Source organism: Accipiter gentilis, chromosome 1, assembly GCF_929443795.1.
Source record: "Accipiter gentilis chromosome 1, bAccGen1.1, whole genome shotgun sequence".
Classification (NCBI taxonomy): Eukaryota; Metazoa; Chordata; class Aves; order Accipitriformes; family Accipitridae; genus Astur; species Astur gentilis.
The window spans coordinates 37,663,411-37,684,357 of record NC_064880.1 but is presented as its reverse complement, the minus strand read 5'-3'; the positions used below and the strand labels follow the sequence as shown (position 1 = coordinate 37,684,357).

At 63.4% G+C, this 20,947-nt stretch overlaps 1 protein-coding gene across 6 annotated transcripts in view; it reads right to left on the bottom strand.

Moving 5' to 3' along the window:
• TNS1 (tensin 1) overlaps positions 1 to 20,947 on the bottom strand; it is a 52,358-nt gene extending 31,411 nt beyond the window's left edge. For 4 of the 6 annotated variants that reach the window (XM_049801056.1, XM_049801064.1, XM_049801075.1 and 1 more), the window contains exons 1-14: positions 20,828 to 20,947; positions 12,883 to 12,921; positions 7,802 to 7,851; positions 7,295 to 7,466; positions 6,877 to 6,927; positions 6,219 to 6,341; positions 5,844 to 5,908; positions 5,639 to 5,722; positions 5,416 to 5,528; positions 4,712 to 4,772; positions 3,431 to 3,506; positions 3,165 to 3,294; positions 2,732 to 2,797; positions 2,064 to 2,225 (exon numbers count right to left, since the gene is read on the bottom strand). In XM_049801056.1, the coding sequence (XP_049657013.1) occupies positions 2,064 to 2,225; positions 2,732 to 2,797; positions 3,165 to 3,294; positions 3,431 to 3,506; positions 4,712 to 4,772; positions 5,416 to 5,528; positions 5,639 to 5,722; positions 5,844 to 5,908; positions 6,219 to 6,341; positions 6,877 to 6,927; positions 7,295 to 7,466; positions 7,802 to 7,851; positions 12,883 to 12,921; positions 20,828 to 20,854 (1,219 nt within the window). In that variant the 5' untranslated portion in view covers positions 20,855 to 20,947. The remainder of the gene's footprint in view (positions 1 to 2,063; positions 2,226 to 2,731; positions 2,798 to 3,164; positions 3,295 to 3,430; positions 3,507 to 4,711; positions 4,773 to 5,415; positions 5,529 to 5,638; positions 5,723 to 5,843; positions 5,909 to 6,218; positions 6,342 to 6,876; positions 6,928 to 7,294; positions 7,467 to 7,801; positions 7,852 to 12,882; positions 12,922 to 20,827) is intronic. The other 2 variants (XM_049801087.1, XM_049801097.1) reach the window with 1 other exon arrangement.

Genomic DNA, 20,947 nt, shown 5'->3' with positions numbered 1-20,947 from the left:
ATTGCAGCAGGAACCCGCCACGCAGCCAGCACTGACCCCAAAGCCCCTTTGAGGAGGAGGAAGGCAGGCAGGCAGAGCCGCTTGCCTCCCCCATGCCGCACAGGGACGGATGATGGGCAGTGGCACAGGCCTGTAGGGGTATCCCAGCGCACCCCACTCTCACTAAGGACCACGGGGCAGCCCAAGCCCGTCGGACAGCAGGGACTCTGCCTGGGTAAGGCGGGAGGGTGAGCTTGCTGATGGGGCCAACCTGTGCCATGGGAGTGGTATGCAGAGCAGCCCCTGTCTGCTGGACCCAGCTGGCCAGAGAGCAAGATGTTGGGGTTCAGATCCCCCTCTCATGCCCCCTGCCCTGGGGGAGCTTTGTCAGCCAGCAATCCTGCTGCAATTCAGTTTCCCCCTCCCCAAGTCCCCGCAGATAAGCACAGCGGAGGCAAGGGGAACACCACGACAGGCACCATCCCCAGCCATCCACCTGCCCCTCCAGCTTTGGGGTCCCACAGGATCATCCCACCCTGTCAGGCACCCCCCCATCCCATATGGGTGCCCCTCACTGAGACAAAGCTGCCAGAGAAAAGGCATCCACCTTCACTGAGAGTGGCTGTGGCCGACAGAGACGCGGTGCAGGGGGGACCCACCGTTTGGCAGGCGATCCCGATCCCGTCGGCCTGGGCTGCGGCGCCGGTCTGCAGGGAGCCTTTGCCGAGCAGCAGGGACGGGCAGTGGTAGGGACGAGGAGCAGCGGTTGATCCCAGCCTGGCGTGGGTACTGGTGCCAGCCTCACCCCCCCACTCCACCCCCGGCTGCCACTCGCTCGCGCCTGGTGGTGCCAAAAATGCGGCGTGCAATTCCCTGACCAAATAAGGCGAGAACAACCATAAACAGGGACCCCCCTCGCACAGCTGGGCACCGGGGTCCCCATCCCAGTCTGGGACGGGATGGAGAAGAGGGAAAGTCCTGACAGAGAGGGAGGAAGACGGGAGCCCACCGCTCTCCCTGCCACTGTTCAAGGTGCCCCGTGGGGTGACCGGGGGGAGACCCCCTACAGATGGGCTCGCAGATGGTCTCGCAGCTGCCTGCACTGGCACAGGTCAGAGAGCAGTCTCCTGCCTGTGGCTTCGCCCTCCGGCAGTCCTGGCTCATCCCCAAACTGGGACAGCATTTGCAGATCCAAAGTGCCCTTATTCCCCATCGCCACCCTCCCCACAGGGAGGACAGCCCAGTTGGCGCATGGAGGGACTTCCACAGCCCTGACACCCACCAAGACCCCCAGGAGGGGACAGAGAGAAGCCCTGGGGTACCTCTGCAGCCCTTTGAGGGGCTGGGAGTGCAGCAGCTCTGCCCCAGGGGCCTGAAGCAAACACACATGCACTGAGGCACTTGGCTCTCTGCAGGCAGGAGGGGGCTGCCAGCCAGTCCTGCCAGCTCAGGGCAGGGGCACAGCCATGGTCTGAGCTCACAGCGGGGACACACATCCCCTCCCCTCAGGGCCGGACCCACGGCTATCCAGCTCCCTGCCGCATAGCTGAGCCCACATGTCATGAGTTGCCTGTTTACTTCCCTGTGCCAAGGCAGGTGTCTCTGCCAGCTCCACGCAGCCACCCCAGCTCTGGCCCCATATCCCCACCATGGGCAGAGACCCCCTCACCCAGCCCAGGCACCCAGAGCCCCTACCCTCCCCAGTGAGCCCAGCCGCCCACAGCTCCCACTCAGAGCAGCCGGTGACCTTCAGGGACATCAGGGCCCGCAGCTGTCCCCGCTCCTGGGACGCCTGTCGGACAGGGCCAGGAAAGCTCAGGCATCTGCTCGGCCACAGGTGGCCTCGCCACCGGGACAGGGGCCTACCACCCTTCAACATACAAGTACTGTCTGTTCCTGCCAAGCAGGCGAGGGCAGCCCACTTGCTGCATCCAAATGGGTGCTCAAGGGGCTTTTTCCAGCTCTGAGCAACGGTGCAGCGGCTGCCTGCCCCCAGCTCTGCTGCCCACCAGCATACCCTTCCCTGAGGTGGGACGGATTCCTATGGGGACACTTTCACCACCGACCGCCCCGTGAGCCCTAACCTTTCTCCAGGTGCTTGCCGGGCAGGGGCTGCTCAGCCCAGGTGCCCTCTGTACTGTCCTCACGCTGGATGTTGAAGTTCTCGTAGGAGTCCCACCGGATGAGCGGGTCAGATGTGTTGTAGTCTACGGAAACGCTGGGCCCATTCTCCAGGTGCTCCATGCCTGGAAAGAGGCAGGACGGTCAGTCAGGGTGATGATAGAGCCAGGACGGGTGGGACAGGGGGAGGAGATGGAGAGAAGGTGGGCAGGAATCACAGGGTGAGGCAGGAGAGTCATGTAGGAACAGGGGCACCGAGAGATATGGATGGGCATGGGAGCTGGAGCTTTTGGGATTGCCTAGGGACAGGCAGACGGACTGAGATTGAGCGTGCCTAGGTCTGGACTTTTTGGGCAGGGGGTCCTCTGTTCCCAAGCATCCCCTCCCTCTCTCCGAGGCCAGCAAGTGCTGCAGAGAGCAGTCTCCTGGGGAAGAGAGTGAGAGCAACAGGGCACCCATGGGTGCCCCCAGATCAGCATCGCTGCCTGGACCCCTCATCCCACCCTGGTGACACAGGGACTGCAGCCGGGGCAGGGGGAGGTTGCAAGGGAGTCAGCAAGGAATAGAGCTGGGGAGCAGGAAAGGAGCCAGCATCCAGCTCCAAACCCCTGTGGCAGTGAGCCAGCCGTACCTTGGATCTTCTCAGGGCCGTAGGAGAACACGAACTCCACCTTCCCATACTCAGGGAAGCGGTCATCTGGCAGGGAGAGAGCAGAGCAGAGGGACCATCTCAATCCATCCCTTCAACAGCACCTGGACAACCACCCCAAACATGCCCACAGGCCAGCTCAAGGCCAGAAGCTGGTAGGGGATATCCCAGCACAGGGCAGCACATCTCAGCCCCCACAACAACCCTGAGGCAGCCCCTCCACCTCAGTACTGATTTTGGCAATAAAGGGGATGATGCTGCCACCGGTCCCTGAGAACCCTGCAGTTGGAGCAGGGTGCCCTGCTTCATCAGGGGCAGATTTCGGGTGGGTGCCCAGATGTCCCCGCGACAGGAGCAGCATTAGAGGGGCGGGTGGAGGAGGGAGTTTGGAGTGGGGAGGTGCCGGGGCAGTTACCTCTGAAGGCCTCGTCCAGGTCCTCCTTGCCAAAGACAACATCAAGGTCATGCACGGCGCACGTGTGGAACTGCACGCGGAAAATCACGTCACGGGTCGGGCTGCGAAACTTCTTGTGGTAACATTTCAGCTGTGGAGAGGAGTGGGGATGGGCCATCAGGATGAGCCCTCAGAGCTGGGCAAGGGGGAACCGGGTGTCCTGAGGCACGAGGACCACCCATCCCCTAGCTGTTCCCTGGGTGGGGGGCTAAGCTGAGGCTCCTTACCAAGATATCACCCTTGAGGAGCAAGCCGGGCTCAATGGTGATGCAGATGCCTGTCTGGCTGTCTCCTTGCACGTTGCTGCAGAGAGGGACAGCGGGAAGACATAAGCTGTGGTGCAGAGGCCCCCCAGAGCTCCTAGTGCCACCTCGACCAGCCCCTTCCACCCAAAACCCAGCCAGGAATGGTGCAAAGCACAGAGCTGGCCCTCTCGGTGACAGAGGAGGGTCCCATGCCCCACCCCAAGGGGTACCTGTTCCCAGGGGGAAGAGGACAGGAAGGGGAAACTGAGGCACAGCTCAATAAGGGTCCTAAAAATCCTAGGTGGGAGGGTTTGGCCTGGGTCTGAGTGCTGAGGCTGGGCTATCAGACCCAGGACGCGGAGGGAGAGCTCTCGGGGAAGGCTCCCCTCCTTGCCGCAGTTTCCCGGTCGGAAGCCCTCCCCTCGCCAGGGCGATGAGGGGCTGCCTCCGGGCGGTGGCGTCGGTAGCGGGGGACGAGGGAAGAAGGGAGTTGGATTTCACAGGCAAGATAAACCTGGAGTTTATTACCAGCGTCGCATAAACAGTCTATTAAAAGCTGAAAGGCGAGGCTGGGATGGCAGTAAATCTCAGCTAACGGGGACGCTCGGCTGCAGGGAAGGGAGATCCTCATTCAGGGGGGTTAGATGGGAATAACCCCGAGGTGAGAGGCTGTGCTCCCTCCGGTAAGGCCAGGAGCCAGGGGTCCCAGGCTGGGATGTGGCCCTGGCAGAGCATCTGGGTGGCTGAAGAAACTGGCTCCTGCTTTGCCTTCGTCAGCACCTGCTCCAAGGAGCAGCGTCAGAAAATGGTGTTGGAGTAAATTGTGGGGAGGTTAAAACAGGGGGAAACTCTTTTTTTTGGGGGGGGGGGAAAGAGGGCTTTTAGGACTTATCTGGGCAGGAAGAGCAGCACTTTGGGCAGGGAGAGGAGAAACGCCTCCATCTCCCAGGGAAGTGTCCCCATCTCTGTCCCTACTCCCTGTAGGGACACCCATCCCCAGGCTCTGCACAGCCCCGGGCTCCCTCTGCTGATATGCAGAGTCACTACAGCCCTCCCAGCAGAAGGGCCCAGTATGGCCCAGTATAGCCAGTTACACCTCCAAGGAAAAGGAAGCCCCCTTTTTTCCATTCCCTGGACCCCAAACAGACTAAGCGCAGGGCACTGGACTGCTGGGGACTTGGCCTTGACCCTCTCCATCTCCCCCCACTTGCCAAGCCCCCCATGCTGGGGAGGAGGGAAGCCCCACGGCGAGGAGATAGTTACTAGATCCCCGAGGTGTAGACGGGCTGCATGGCCTGGTAGATTTTCAGAAATGGCCGACAACCTGGAAGACATCAAGGCGGAGAGAGAAGGCACGCTGCTGTTAGCCGGCAGGGCGGAGGGGCCGTGGCAGGGATTAGTCACGGGGGAGAAATCCAAACAGGGAGGGAGCCAATGCAAACAGTCGCTCCCCGCCACGGCTGGCCCACACCAGCCACGGGCAACGTCTGGGATGGGCAGAAAGTGATGCTCCGGATGAGGTGGGAAAGGGCGAAAGCCCCTATAGCCCAGTTTGGGTCCTATAGGACCTGGGGCAAGCACTGGGTTGGGGATGAAGGTGGGATGATGGGGACAGTGGTCTCTGAGAGAGAGACTGCTTCTGGGTACTGGAACCAGGTGTGGTGCTACATCCCAAATCCCAACACCAGTCTGGTGTCATCCTCCAAAAAGCGACCAGAAAAGCCTTGTCACCCCACAGCTCCAGTTAGTGTCCAGCCCCAGGAGCCGGGGGGGTGGGGGGGCACCACCTGAGGGCATCTCTGGGAAAAGGGTAGCACCCTGCTACCGTGAACAGTCACAGAGAGGGAACAGTCCCTGAGAGGGAAAGGGAAATTCAAATTGCCAAGGACATTGTGGAAAATATCCCCCATGGACAGCAAGCCTGGCCAGGCAGTGGGGGGGGGGGGAGAGGCAGGGACGGCACCTACCGCCTTTTGACTCGAAGTTGGGGATGCCGTGCATGATGACATGGTGGAGGAAGAGAGGCTTGTTGTTCATCTTGATGCTGCCAGACAGGAGACCGCTGAAGTAATGGATGTACCTAGAGGGGGACAGTCATCTCAGGGGCAGGACCCGCAACGGAGCACCCGCCTTGGTCCCCCTGCAACCAACCACCCTGGCCACAGGGGCAAAACGCACACCAGGACCCACCTCTTCTGGGACGGCTGTCCCACTGGCACCACCTTGTCCTCATAGAAGCGCTTCATGGCAAACCTGTCCAGAGCCTGGTCAGCGCTGTGGGGACAAAAGGGTAGATGAGGCTGAAGAGAAGCATCAGCACCAGCACCCCGGCGCTGCCGGGATGGAGGTCGGCAGTGGGCCCTAGGGCCACCCCAGGACCTCGTGTTCCTCTCACCTGGCCGAGATGTTGCTGTAGTGCATGTAGGCAGCCACCACCACCCCCAGCCGGCCACGGTTCCCCTGCAAGCGCACAGCAAAGGGGTGTCACAGGGGCAGTGGTGCCTACAAGCTCCCAGGCACGGCCGCCCCGCACGCAGGCACGCACACACCAGTCCCCTACACACATACATGGACCCCCCCACACACCCCAACCCTTATAGACACACGCCAACCACGGCACATGTACGCTGACACCTACACACACCCCAAGCGACAAACCACCACGTTCCCTGCACCCCTTAGCCTGTGAGGCTGCTCAGCCCCAGCCCTGCAGCCCCCCGGCCCCCCAGACCCCCATCACTGTGTGCCCCCGGGACAGGGTCCAGCCCACCTTGTTGTGCAGCACCACCACGTTGTGTGCCGCCGCATTGAGCCAGGTGTCCATGGCTTTGCAAATGCTGCAGATCTTTTCCAGCGCCGGGGTGTGCAGGTCAGGCCACCCAAAATCCAGCACCTGGGGGGGGGGGGGGGGGGGGCGGACGACCACAGCCAGGGGTCACATTCATGCCGGGCTCTGCCCCCTCTGCGGTCCCCAGCCTGCCAGCATGCAAAGCCCAGGGCACGTACCCGGGGCAGGGGGGCACCACCGCCTTGCCCTGCTGTGCCCCTCCCAGCCTTTCCCCCAGCCCTGCACCCCACTGCCCAGACCCATGTCCTGGGGGGGCCATCAGGGTCCCAGATCTCATTCCTCCTCTAGGTCACTCAGCTCAGCTGCCCAGAGCTCCCCCATGTTCACAGGGGTTGGGACAATGCCTCAGAAAGGTCTCCAAGAGGCCCCGACAGCCACGTTTGGGCTGGGGACGGGGTGGGGGTTAAGCCGAGACCCACAGACTCATCGGGAAGTCTCGGTGCTTTCATTCCCCTGCTCCTCCACTAGCTGGGTGGGATAAAAAGCATGGCTGTTCCTCCCCTAAACAGCTTGCAGCAGGGAGCTGGTCCCACAGACAGCCCTGCCCTGAGCCCCTCTGCTCCCCACAGCTGCAACTCACCTTGGGATGAAGTTTGCTGATGTCGTGTCTCCGCTCAGAGAGATTGAAAAGCTTCAGGGAAGAGGAAAGACAGAGTGAGGGGACATCTTCCTCCCTCGCTGCCACCCCCTACCTCTTCCTCACTTCAAAGCCTCCCCAAATCTCCCCACGAGAGGCTTCCCCAAACACATTAACCTGAGTAATGCCTTGTCACAGGGCAACGCAATGGCCAAAAACTCCCAGGGAGTGCAAAAGGGACTGGAAAGCTTCAAGGAAGGAAAAAATCCATTCGTCTTCATGCAAAGACCACCCCCCCTCACCAAAGTCAAGCCCAGCCAGAGGCAAGGAAGCAGCGACCATCCCTGCAGCACCCCATCCCCAGGACCTGAGCACCCCAGCCCCTTCCCCAGCCTGGAGGGGACCCAGCCGTATCTCTCACCACGTAGTTGTTCCCATGCTTGGACTTCAGCATGTGGGCCACCTCACGGAGGTTGCTGCAGAAGCTCTGCTCCTCAGCTGTGCTGGGGTAGGAGACGGCGATGATCCGCTCCGTGATGTACACCAGGTCCAGCTCACAGCTGCTCTCCATGGCTGAGGTCAGGCTCATGCTCCTGGGCAAAGGAGAGGACCGCTGTCAGGACACAGCATGGGGAGGGGACACGGTGACCCTTCCCCACCCTGCATGGCCCCTGGGGTTAAGCGAGACAGGCTGGGAGACATGGGGATGCAGCGGCAGGGCTGCCCACAGCCTAGTCCCTGCTCCCAGCCCTGCTGGGGTGTCTTGGGGACCCCAAGTTGGGGATGGTGGGTCATAAACCCTGTGTCTTTTCCACATGGAGCATCCACGGGAGGACATCTGGAGAAGCAAATCTTTCCCCCCGCTGGTGGGGGGAAAGGCTCAGGCAGGGCAGAGACAGTCACCAGAAGGGGAAACTGAGGCATCTACCTGGAGGTTTTGCGGCGTGACTGCCCGCTCCTGGGGGATTTTGCGGCATCCTAAAGAACGAGAGAGGAAATGCGAGTTATTGCTCTGACTCAGCCTGCAGCCAGCACAGTGGTCCTACTAGAGCTGGGTGTGATGGTGGTGTCAGAGCATCCCACCCCCGCCACCCCGCACTGCGCACCGTAACACTCCCAAAATATCACTATCTCCAAACCCCACCCGCTGAGCATCCTGGTGGCACCAAATGCCCCAATGGCACCATCATCCCCCCACCATGGTGATGAACAAAACCTAGCTCTCGCAACCCCAGTGCAGCTGGGACCAGCTGCCATGGGCATTGTGGGGCTGGTGCCTTGCCACAGGGTCCCAGAGAACATTTGAGGAGGACGCTGAGGGGGGGACGGGGACAGTCTCAGGCATGTCATGAGTCCCTCCAGTCTCAGCCAGGCACAGGTTCCAGGCACACACCTGGCAGGACAGAGTGGCTTTGGCCCTGCCCGGGGCAGGGGCAGGTTCGCTGCCCAAGCAGCAGCGAGGAGCCAGCCAGGCACAACGGTTTGCTTTGGCCCCAGCTCCGCAGAGCCAAACGCCGGGAGGAAATGTTTGAGATCTCAGAGCAGGAAACTTCTATTTATGCATGTTCTCTGGCCTCAAGAATTTCATCTGCAGCCGGTTTGCTCAGTGACTTCGTGACCTCAGCCGAAAAACAAAGCAGGGTTTCCAAAAAAAACCGCTAAGGAAAAACACACTCACACCTCATTAGTTTTAGTATCTCCAGCTAATAAGCAGGAGTCATTTAAAGACTCATCTCCCACAGGCAGCATGTCCCAAGCCCCTGGAAGGATCCAGAAATGAGAGATGCACCCCACAGCCAGCTCCTGGGATGACCTTTTTGTCCCCAGAGCTACAGGACCTGCTGCCACCCTCCTCGGGGCTGCAGCATCCCGCAACTGGCACGCTGGAGGTGACAGGACAAGGTGGGACAGGTTTTCCCAGCACCCTTCGTCCACTGTCTCCCACCCAGCGCGGTCCCAGGGCTGCTCCCACGAGCAGCCGTCATCACCCTCCATCAGCCTCACGTCCCCTTTTCAAGGTCAGGCTGCCCGGCAGAGCGGACCCAGGCTTGGCAGCCCACGGGGCCCGGGGACACCAGTCTCCCTTTCCAGCCAAAACCACTCCAGGAGGCAGCAGCCCTGCCTGAGTGCCCAGGGGTGCTCAGGCAGCAGTGATGAACTCCCCCAGGTTCTCCTCAGGGTGGCCCAAATCACCTGCTCACCCCAGAAACCCCCCAGCATCACAGGGGGCAAAGAAGGAGTTAAAATGCAGCAAAAAGTTAAAACCTTCCCGGGGCAGAGCCAGGGTGCGTGCAGAAGCTTGATCCTGAGCATGGGCTCATCCCCGTGTCACCCAATGGTGACGAGGATGGGATCCCCACTGCAGGCTCTGCTCTGCCCCAAACCTTCATAGCGGGAGACATCTGGGGTCCCCCACCTGCACCCGCCAGCCAGGGGAGCCCCATCAGCCCCTGTCACCCTGCCCAGCGGCAGCAGCCTCCCAACCCGCAGCCTTGCCCAACAGAGGAGCTGACATGGGGCAACCGGGACTCATCCCCCTCTCCCACATGGGGAAACTGAGGCATGGGAGGGTGAGCAAGGCAGGGACGCCAGAGCCCCTCTCCCTCTTCATACCTTGATGGTGGTGGTGAGACCCTTGCTAATCCATTTCCACGGCATGGCGTCTCTGCTCCAGACACCCTCCCGGCCCAGGGGAGCGGGTGCCTGCGGCCAGGGCTCTCCAGCATCCCCCGCCCTGGCAGGAGCCCCTTGGTTCTGCCCCGCTCCCCCCCCCCCGATCTAACCGCAGCCACTCTGCCATCTCTGCTGCCAGCCCCTGCGCGAGGAAAAGTCAGCCCACAATCAGCTGATAGGAGCAAGCACTCATGTTATTAAACACTCCTGCCCATCACCGGGCTGGGAGACCCTGCAAAGGTCTCCCCTGGAGCAGAGATCCCAGCCAAGCCAGTATGTCCCAGCCCAGCCCAGCACAGGACAGGCTGGTCCCAGCCATGTTGGGTTGAAGACCCCCCTGCCAGGTCCATTGAGTGAGCATCTGCCTCCCAGCCCCAGGCTGGCTCGGCATGTCCCCAGGCTTTAGGCAGCATCTGAAAACCGCAGACCCCTTCTGCCTGGGAAGGGTGATGTGAAGCATGAGAAAGGCTGCAGAAATAGCAGGAAACTTCCCCCAAAAGAGAGCAAAGCCATCAAAGGGGGCTCCTGACTGTCCTGCCGGATTTTTCCAGATATGAATGCTCTTTCTCCAGTTCGGAGAGGGTTCAGAAACATAGCCTGGACAACCAAAGAGATGCAGGAAAGACAGCTCCCAGGTGAGGAAGGCTTTAACCGTCTTCCTTGTGGGAACCTCTCTGCCTCCATCCCTCATGTCCCAGCCCCAGCGCACAGGGAGGCCGTCGAGCTTGCTGCGGGCAGGGGGAAGCCATCCGCGTTGATTTTGGCAGGGCGTTTGTCTACACTGTCTTAGCAATTTCATGTCCACAGATTAAATAACATATCCCCGGCTCCGAGACAGGAAAGCCGGCTCTGCAGCAAAAGCCCCAGCCCCCCCCTCCACTGGCCTCCGCCACTGCCTCTGCCACCACCCCTGGGCACCTCACCTGGCCTTTGGCATGGCCATCATCACCTTGGCTAGCAGGGAGGGAGGGCTGGGGGGTGCCAGGGAGGTTGGGGGACCACAGGGGCATCCCAGGCTGAGAGATTTTGGCTGCGGGGAGTGCTTGCGGCAATGGGACGGGCACAAGTGACCCTCCAGGAGGTCTCAAGGCAGAGACCAGCCTCCGCAACTGGTAGCACTTACCGGGGTGTCTACCTGCTTCGTGATGCTCTCCCCTGGGGACGGCTGCAGGCAGGCAGGCAGGAGGAAGGGGAGGGTGAGAAACAGGCAAGCGAGAGAGAAGGAGAGAGAGATTGAGAGACACACACACAGAGCGGGGGCCGGGGTCAAAAGTTCCCCCCTGGTTATTTCTGGCCCTTCCTAGGAAATGCACCACAGTCCCATTTCCTTCCCTGCCCGCCAACATGTCCGCTCTTCCTAAAGGTCGGGAATCCCTCGAAACCCAAGTTTTGAGCAACCCCAGAGCTGGGGCAACGCTCAGTGCCGAGAGCACTGCCATCCTGCCTCCCGGCAGCTGCCCCGCACGCTGGACCGCTGTGATGGATGGAGAGCACTCAGCCAAACCCTGCACCCGCTCCATGGCGGGCACCCGGTGCCCCCCTCCAGCCTCCAGGATCTCATCCAGATCCTGCAGGGTCAGACCCCACAGCCAGGACGTAAACAACGGGGCGAGCCTGGTGCGGTCCCACACCCAGCCTGGCCGCCGGCAGGCCCAGCTCTCTGAGACAGACCTGGCCCTGCGGGGCTGGCGAAGGACCCCAGTGGGAGCAGAGCAGGGGTCCGAGATGCTCAAAAAAGGGACAAATTTGGTGACACACCACTGGAGTCCGCAGAGAGCTTGGAAATGGTGCCAAGAATAGGGATTAACTTCCCGGGGTTGGGGAGAGGGTCCAGACCCCAAATATAGGGAGCAGGGGTACAGATACCTCTGCCTGGGGACAGCTGGTTGGGGTGCGTGGGGGTGGCGCAGCAAAGGGATCCAGCTGGGTGGCTTATGGGGGTCTTGGGACCAGGGGGACAGAGACCAGGCTACTCCGGTCCTGGCAGCGGGGCCAGGGCAAACCCCTTTCGATTTCCTCCTGAAGCCGCAGTAACGGTCCCAGCTCGAAGCTAACATGTTTTTACTGGTGATAAGTGCCCGAGGAGGCTGGCAGGAGTGGGGGGTGTGCAGGCAGAGATTAAACCCAGGGCAGATAACCACTGTGAGGCCCCGGGGCGGGCAGCATGCTCTGCTCCCACCTCATCCCCTCACACGCTTGGGCTCATGTGCTGCCCTCGTGAGCTCGCAGCGGGCCATACCCTAAACCCACTTTTTGGGTGAGACCCCTGCCCAGCTACAGGGTGCCCAGCCCAGGGCCCCGCGTGGGGCACGGCCACCCCAGCACTGCCAGGCTGCTGAGCCCAGACCTGAAACTCTGCCAGGGCCTCCTCTCCCCGGCGCCTGCCCCAGCAAGCCTTGGCACGCGTCCGGAGCAAGAAGGAAGGGCGGCCGCGCCGGCCCCAGGCAATGCCAGCCTCCCCGCTGCCACGTGCCCGCTCTGCCCGCTGCCACAGGCACGGCTGGGCTGGGAATGGGGCAGGGGTCTCCTCCGCCGGCAAGATGCTGCCTGGTGGGCACCACCGTGCCACGCTTTCCAAAATTCTGCCCTGGGCATGGTCCTCCTCCCGGCGCCGTCCCTGTGCACTGTCATCCCTGGAGCACGGCCGTGGCCCGGAGCAGCGTGGCAAGGGAGAGTGGCCGCCCACCCATCACCCCTGCTCCCATCCTCCCCAAGACTGGGTGAACGGAGATGGGACGTCCAGCACTTTTCCCGGTGTCCAGAGAGGACAGGGTGGGAAGGGCTGTGCGTCGCCCTGGCCCCGGCTGCTCATTAAAGGTCCCCAGGAGGGACAAAAGAAACGGGTGACAATAACAAGGGCTGCAAACACACGGCCTTGGGCGCCCCGAGCCAAAGGCACATCTGGTAGAGCCATCTCCGGGCATGCAAGAAACCGCCCCGGCACTGGCCGGGGAGGGGAGGCCCTCGGCGCCGGGGGACCCCAGAGCCCAGGCTGGTCACGTCCCATCTGCCTGTCCCTCCCAGCAACCCCACAAGCCCCTCTTCCCCAAAAGCTCCAACTCCAGGAGTCCCATGAAGGCTGGGCTGCCCCAACTCGTGCTGCTCAGACGTGGGATGCCCTGCAGCCAGCAATGCTGCAGGGCACAGCACCAAAGTGGGGGGGTGCCATTACCGCCAGCACAGGACCCTTGCGATTTTGGGGGCAGGGAACTCACACCTTGAAGCCCCCAGGCAGAGAAAGCCCCATGCCCAGTGCAAAACAGGACGTCCCATCCCACCCAGCGTCCCCACAGCCCTGCCTGCCACCCACGGCTCACGGGGTGGGGGCTCGCTTACCGGTTCATAGTTGACGGCAGGGGAGCAGGGGGTCAAAGCCTGCAAAGAAGCAGAAACAGGGCCAGGATTAGTCCCCGCAGCCCCCAGCCCAGCACGGGGCATGGGAAGTGGCTGAGATGCACCACCCACCCCCCACCCCGAGCAAATCCAGTCCCCACCCAAGGGGGTGACAGGGGCACCCGTGGCCCGTGGCCCATGGCCCTGCCGCCCCAGGCAGGAGCACGGGCAGCATCCCAAGGTCAAGGCTGGGCTCCCTGGTAACGGGAGCAGGCTGGGGACCACGGCGGCAGTGCCATTCGTCCTCGGCCGGGCAGCCCGGGCAGCCCCAGCCCCGGGCGGGCGCAGCAGGGCACGGCATGGCGCGGGGCGGCCGACTGATGCCAAGAGCAGCTCCTGGAACAAACCCCAGCCCAGCCTCGTGAGCACTCCTGCAGCCGCCAGCTGAACAGCCCAGCTATTGTTACCTTAATTACCAGCGGCAATTACTGACAATTAACCTTGGGTTTTGCGTGCACCCCAGTCCGCCGGGAAGCAGCGGCACGCCAGGGTGGGAGAGGCAGCGCCTTGTTTGTCGGTGCCGAGGGCAGCAGGAACAACCGCTCCAGCCCTGCGTGGGCCCAAAGACGCCAGCGGTAGTGGCAGGGTGTGATTTGGGGCACTTCATCCCCTCTGAACCCCTCCGTGTGTCCCCAGGAGGGGTGACCCCCACCCAGCCAACCCCTGCCCCGTCCCAGAATCAAACCAATGCACCAAACACCACTCAGGAGCTGGTACCCCACCATGGCAGCATGGGGACCCCCCGCACTCTGCTCAGCCTCCCCTGCCTGGGGCCATAAAAAGCAGGATTTCCCCCAAGCACCCCACTCAGAGCACCCCGATCCCACCCCATCCCAGTCCCCACAGGGTGATGCACAACGCCTGCCCCCTCCCCAGCCACCAGCCTGTTCCCATCCCGCCTCCCTGTTTTCTTCACGGGTTCCTCCTCCTCCTGCTCCCTTCCCCTGCGCATTATTATTATGATTTTATTCTAATGCAGAAACGCTTCCATAAAAGGCCCCTTTCCCTGCCCCGCGGCGCTGGCCCCGCGCCAGCCTCCCTGGAATGTTCTCCGGCAGCGAGCCGCTGCGGACGGGGCCGACGAGGGCCGTGCCGTACCCCGCACTGTGCCCCGCACACCGCCGCGCTCTTCCCCTGGGGATGCTCAAACAAGACCCCCCAGCCCCCATCAAGCCCCAGCTCCTGAGACCGGTAATGGGGGGAGATGCGCAGCTCCCCCACCATGGGACACGCTGGTCCCACAGACAGGTAGGGTCCGTGCCCACCCCTCCTTCGTTGTCGGCACCAGGAGGTTTGCAGGCTACGAATGCTCCTTCGGCTGGAGAAGGGAGAAAACTGGGGTGTCCGTGGTTGTATTTCCCTGCCCTAGCAGATTCTCTGATGTCTAATGTGGGCCTGTGCTCACCCAACACCACTCCTCCCATCCACCAGAGCCACCGACCCGGGCTGTATGGCACTCTCGCATCCCAGAAAGGCAGTTTTAGGACTGCAGGAACATAACGCTGTGTTCAGCTTCCGTCCCTCTCTCAAGTTTGGCTCAAACATGACCCAGGTTCAAGGAGAAGGGAAAAGACCCAGCCCCAGGCAATGGACCCCTTCCTAGGGAAGGCGAACTGCTGACGCAGGGGTGCAGGAGCATCCCTTCTGCCCCACAGGACCAGTGAGAGCATCACCCCACACAGGATCACACAGACCCCCAGGACCACCACCAACTCCATCCCCAGGGACCCCCACACCCCTCACCCCCATGCAGGGAGGGGTGGGAAAGGCGGGGAGACCTGCACACCCCTGGTCCGGGCTTTGCCTCGCAGCAGCAGACAAGCAGCCTTTCTTCTCCCCCCCACCCCGCTCCGGTGTTTGCATTCCTGCCGCCCGGCCCCCACCGCCGCGACCCCACCGCCCAGCAGCCCTGCCCAGGAATGCGAGGAACGAGGCGCAGCGGGGCTGCCGCCCACCCCACCAGCCCCCCACGGCCTCTGCCCCCCAGGTCACAGCCTCATCCCTCCCAACAGCCACATCCCGCAAGCCGCCACCTTGAGACCCAGGTTTTGCCAAGCAGCCAAATCAGTTTCCCAGCGAATGAGGCCCCACGGCTACGAGTGGTGGGGACTCTCTGATGTCTCGTAAAGGGTTGGGCACAGCCTGCAGCCTTCCCCTGGAGAGCAACAATGGGCTCGCTAGTTCATAGCCAGCTGTCACCATACCTGGAGGAACTTGATACCCTCGAGATGTCTCAGCCCAGAAGTAAACACCTGGCCAGCAAGCCCCCGGGGCAGCCCCTGGCCGCACCACCCCAGGGCAGAGCAGCCCACAGGAGCCCTCCTCCACCAAACCTCACCAGCTGCAGCTCAGGGAACAGCCTCTGCACCCCAGAACCCCACTGGGACTTCAGCACTGGTTCACAAGCACTGAGCGAGGCTGGAGGGATGCGGACATCCATGCCGTACCCGGTGATGAGACAGCGCAGAGCCTTCTCCATGCTGCAACCACTACTCACATCTCCCTCCCTCCCAAATACTTTCTCTCCCTCCTCCTCCTCCCTCAGCAAAATAACCTCTGCAGCCACGGAGATGACCAGGGGCATTGCCAGGTCCTGCTTCAGCTGGAGCATCCCCACGGGTTATAGCCCCAGCATGTGGGATGCCAGCAGGGCGGGGGGGGACAAACCTCCACGGAGGGGCCCTGCAATTCGGGAGCAGGCTGGGTCAGTGTAGTACTGGACACAGGGTGGGCTGGGGGACTGCAGGAGTCCACCCCCCCCGCCGGGCTGCCAGAACGGAGCGAGCGCTGGCCCACAGCCCGCAGCACAGCCCGCCCGGCTGCTGGTGGGCAATGCAGGCCCATCTCTGACGCATATCCCTTCCTTTGGGTGGCGGTTTTTGTTTTTCCCTTCCCCAGGAGCTCCGATAAACATTCCCGAGCCGGCCGATATCCGGGCCGGTGCTGACCCTTGCGATGCCGGGAGCGGCCGCAGCATCAGCCACCCCAGCTCTTGCGCGCACCCCAGCACACCGGAGCCACTTCCCAAAGCCAGGCACCGAGACGCCGGCAAGCCAGCCCAGCTGCTGCGGTCAGAGCCGGAGACATGCTGTCAAAAAGGACCCCCTCGGCATCCCGGACCACCCCACAAAGCAAGCCAGCGTCAGGCAGGCACAGCCCTCCTGGCCCCCCTACCCAGAAGAGATGTGAACCCCAAAACAGGGGAGCAAGCCACCTTACTCCCTTCAGCCCCCAGGAAGGGGGTCCCCTGCCCAAACCACCCTGCAGGCTAGAAATGCTGTTGCCAGAGAGGACGGTGACTCAGTGGCCGGATCGGTGTCCCAAGGGACGATGCTGGGGTGGCACCAACGCCAGCTCAGCGCACGTCACCCCATGGGGAAGCTCATGGGGTCCCACGTCACCCCATGGGGGACCTCTTCCTCCCTAACAATGTCGCCTGAGCTTTGTGCCACTTAGGTCCCAGCTGGGCTGCGCAGCACCTCCCCATGCACCCCACGGCTCTCTGCTCACCCAAGATCCTGCCCCAGGCAAGGGGGGGGTCCCAGGGACAGCCATGGGCCGGAGCAACCTCCCAGCCGGCCCCAGAGCCCTCCTCCTGCTCACCAGCCCCTCCAGCCCTACCGCAGCCACCAAGCCCTGCCAAACTCCCTTAGCCACAGCGTGGGGCAGAGCAGGAGCCCCACTCTGGCACCCCACAGTAGACGGTACTTTAAGAGGACAGGTCGGGGCCACCAAGTTGGGGACATCAGGGAAGGTTTTCCCCTCTCCAGCACCCCTGTTCCCCACTTCCTGGTGGGACCACCCGCAGCATCCTTTCCCCCTGCCAGCCATAAGGGACCATGGGGTCTGGGCTCAGAGGGTGCCCCTCTGACCACCCCCCTGCCCTGCACAGGGGTCAGGTCCCCCCTGCCCACACCACGTGCTGCCTGCTCCTGCCCTCACATTCTCGCAGCTCTGGCAAATCTCCTGTTTATGCAACAAGTCCCCGGCGAGAGGACGGCATGTTTCCATCCGCGCCCGCTCCCCCCTCGCCCCAGCTCCACCCTGCCCGACACAGCCCCGGTGTGTGAGGAACGGAGCGGCCATGTGGAGCTCAGGCCCCCCCTGGCATGGGGGTCCTGGGGAGGGGCCAGCACCCCAGCATCACGCAGCCCCTCTCTGCCCCCACCAGTGCTCAGGGGCTCTGCTGCTTTTGGGGTTTCTCCCTTTGGGTGGGGGTAACCAGCAGCCGTGCTGAAGGGCCGGGGAGCGGCTTGGCCAGCGGCTCAGGGTGAGTCAGGCTGGGCTGATGCCGGGGCACGGAGGTCTCACTGCTCCCAGGCTTCCCTCCAAGCATCCCCGGCCCGCCCCACAGCTGGGCGAGGGACTGTCGCCGTGCCATCCCCTCCATGCCGGGATGCCTGGCAGCACCGGTGTCAGGGCAGAGGCCACCAGGCTGCCCTGCCCCTGAATTGTCCACGAGATGCTGGTGGTACCCAGGGAGGGCACTGCACAACAAAGAGCCGCCACCACCATGCCAGCGACGTCCCGCAAGCTGGGACAGACCCCATCCCCTCTGTCTCCCCCCCCAGTATGTCCCCTGGGAGCCACCCCACGGCCCATCCCCACCAGGAAGGCAGCAGCAGGGCCAGGACAGAGGTCACCCAGTGCGCCCAGCCCTGCAGATCAGGGCTGAGATACCACGAGGGACACCAGCCACTCCACCCTGCAGCGGCCGCAGGGATCGCCACCAGCACCCACGGCACGGCCAGGAGGGTGATGGCCCCCAACCAGCCCACAGCTGGCCAGGCCAGCAGCCCCAGCATGGGGAGACAGCACAGGACGGAGAAGGCGATGCACAGGGAAGCTCCAAGGGGTTGCGATGGAGGCAGCAGCACCAAAATAGCCCTGATTTCAACCCAAATAAGGGCAGGCCCCAGCTCCAGGGCGGTTTGAGCAATCAGCCCCAGGGTTGCCAAGTGCCGACTAGGGGAAGGGGAAGAAGGTAGTGTCCCTGGGCCTGTTTGGGGGGGGGGGGAAAGGGGATTTTTGGTGTCAAGAGGGGGACAGAGGTGCCTCTGCAGGCCCAGGACAGGGGCTGGCCCGTCTCTGCCAGTGGGCGCTGGCTCGGCACAGGGCCGGCTGCAGGCAGGGTCGTGCTGCGCTCCAGTGCCTAAAAAGGCAACATCTGCGGGCAGCGGGTCTGGATCCAGCCCCACAGGCTGTCGCCTGCCTGGCACCGGCCCCACAGCCCCAGCCATGCCCTGCTGCCAGCACCCACCCATGGGTGCTGCCACCCCATAGAGGGGACACCCCTCACTCTGGTCCCGCAGGGACCCCACAACCAGCCTGCCCCAAGGGAGAATGTGGGGAGCCGCCAGCCCCTCATCAGCCCCCTGGATCCAAACCAGCAGCCGGGATTGGCCAGGGAGCAGCTCCCGCACCAGGGTCTGGCAGGGAGCAGTCACACTGGGATTGGCTAGGACGCTGTCTGCTGCAGAGGGCTCCATCAGGATTGGTCAGCGCCTGGATTCTCACCTGAGATTGGTCAGTGTGGATTCTCACACAGGATAGGCCAGCACATGGATTCTTAGACGGGATTAGTCAATGCATAGATTCTCACACGGGATTGGTCAATACATGGATTCTGACACGGGATTGCTCAGAGCACTGATTCTCATGCAGGATTGCTCAGAGCAGTGATTCCAGCACAGGATTGGTCAGTGCACGCATTCTCACATGGGACTGGTCAACAAATGGATTCTGACACGGGATTGGTCAGAGCATGGGTACTCACGTGGGATTGGCCAGCACACGGGCCCATAAGCAGGCGGGCTGGCAGGCTGCTTGTGCCCCACTGTGAAGCTCTCGGTGGGGCCCTGCCCCACAGATCCCCTTCACCATGCTGGCAGAGCACCAGGCAAGCCCTATCCCTAGGCATACAGACCCCAACTACAGGCATTGGGCTGCCCCGTGGCATCAGGGGCACCTGCCAGTGCCTGTGTGGCTGTGACCCACCTTGAGTGGTAGACAAGGTGCCAAAATAAATTCTGGCTGCCCCAGGGGGGTCTGTGCCCCCCAGCACCGAGCCCGGGGAGGTCCCCTTGTTGGGGGAAAGCCCCAAGCAGATGGAGACTGGCGTCAGTGCCATGTCCCTACCCCACGGGATGGAGCTGAGCGTGCTGCAGTGAAACTGAACTGCTGAGCGGCACCCCAAAACCGGCATCCCCCATCTACAGTGTTGGGGAGGTATGGGAACAGGAGGGGGAAGCAGACACTGAGCCGCTCCCCCCTGCCCAGGCACTGTACCGTGGGGCTGCTCTTCTCCCTCTGCCCCAACACCCAGCGGGGCGGCTCTGGTGCTGATCAGGGGCTGCCGGCACCGTGACAGGATGCCCCGGGGATGGGCTGCACGAGGCCAGGCAAGGGACGGTGGCAAAGCAAGCAAGAGGGTGGCCAGGGCAGGGCACAGCTCTGCTCCAGCAGCCCACCCCAACGAGTCAAGGTGCAAATGGACCCCTCAGCTCAGGACCCCAAAAGAGGGGGACACAGAGGGGCACAGCCCCAAGGCACACTGCCCTGCCTGGGGAGGGCAGTAGCCCCCGCAGGGCGGCACCAGCCCTGCCCTTCCTGAAACGGGGGCCAGCGGGATTGCTAACGGAGAGGCTTCGTTGGAGAGGCTTCGTTAGAGAGGGCGCGGGCTGGGGGCTCGTTTTCTCCCGACTCGCTTTCCCCGGGGGTGTCACCCCCAGGGATGGCTTCAGACTCCAGGCAGGACACACACAGCCCTCCCAGTGCCACCACGCTGCAAGGACACGGGGTGCCCGTTTGGGTGCCCTCTAGGTCCCCCAAACTTGTCACGCAGCAGATGTCACCCCAGCACCCTCCAAGAGGACCCGGGGGGTGCAGCCACTGTCAACCCCTGTCCCTGCCAGCTGCCCCCCAGCACCCACACCGGGGTCACCGGTCCCGCACCAGATGCTGACCCCGATGCCGAGCGGGCTCAGGCGTCCCGGGAACGCAGCAGTTCTCCTTTTTTTTCTTGTTTTCCCCTTAAAACCAAGAGGGCTGATGCCTCGCTCGGCCGTTTCCTCTCCCAGGAGCACAGCCCAAAAACATCTGCGCCGGGACCTGCCCTGACGGACTTAACCCTCTGCGGGCCCGGCGGCGCCGAGGGGCCGGGGGTCCCTGCCCGCGGAGGGGGGGCGGGGGGGGCTGGCACCCACCGGGGCTGCCGGGCTCCTCGCCACTCATTAACCCGGGGTTTAACCATTGACGGTCCCGCGGCGGTACCAGGGACGGGGGGGGTTAACCCGTGGGCTGCCAGGGTGTCCCGGCCGAGGGACTGCCCCTCCCGTGTCCCCCACGCCGGGGGTGACAGGCACCCGCCCGGCATCTCCCACCCGGCCGGGGGGTGGGAGCGGGGTGCCGGGGGAGGACCCCGCTTTCCCGCGCAGCCCTTGCTCCCCAGGGACAGGTCCCTACGCACTTCGGAGGGGGCGCAGACCCCAGCGCCTGCGTGTCCCCCTCCGGGGCACCCTGCGGGTCACCGCCCCGGCGAGGCGGGGAGGTGGGCACGGGGGGCACGGCCCCCCCGAGCCGCTCGCAGCTGCCAGCCGGCGGCAAACCGGCCCTCACCCCCTCCCCAAACCCTCCCTGCGAGCATCGCGTTACCCCCTCCAAGCTCCCCCGCACCCCGAGACCCCCTCGGGGACCGACAACTGGGGACGCCCCCCCAACCTGGGGGGGACAGCACCCCCAACCACGCACCACCCCTCCCCGCTCGGATGTCACGCGTGGCCCCCGCCCCCTGAAGAGATGCCACCCCCCGCAGTACCCCCTCCCCGCGGCGGGCAGGGGAGTGGGAGGGGGGGCTGGGGACCCCCGTGCCCTCGCCGCCCGCCCGTACCTGGTTCATGACGCTCCCGAAATCCATCCGGGGTCTCGCCTGCCTACATCCGAAAAGAGACGGCAGAGCAGCCTCACCTGGCCCGGGGGGCGCGGGGGGCGGCCGGGGGCGGCCGGAGGG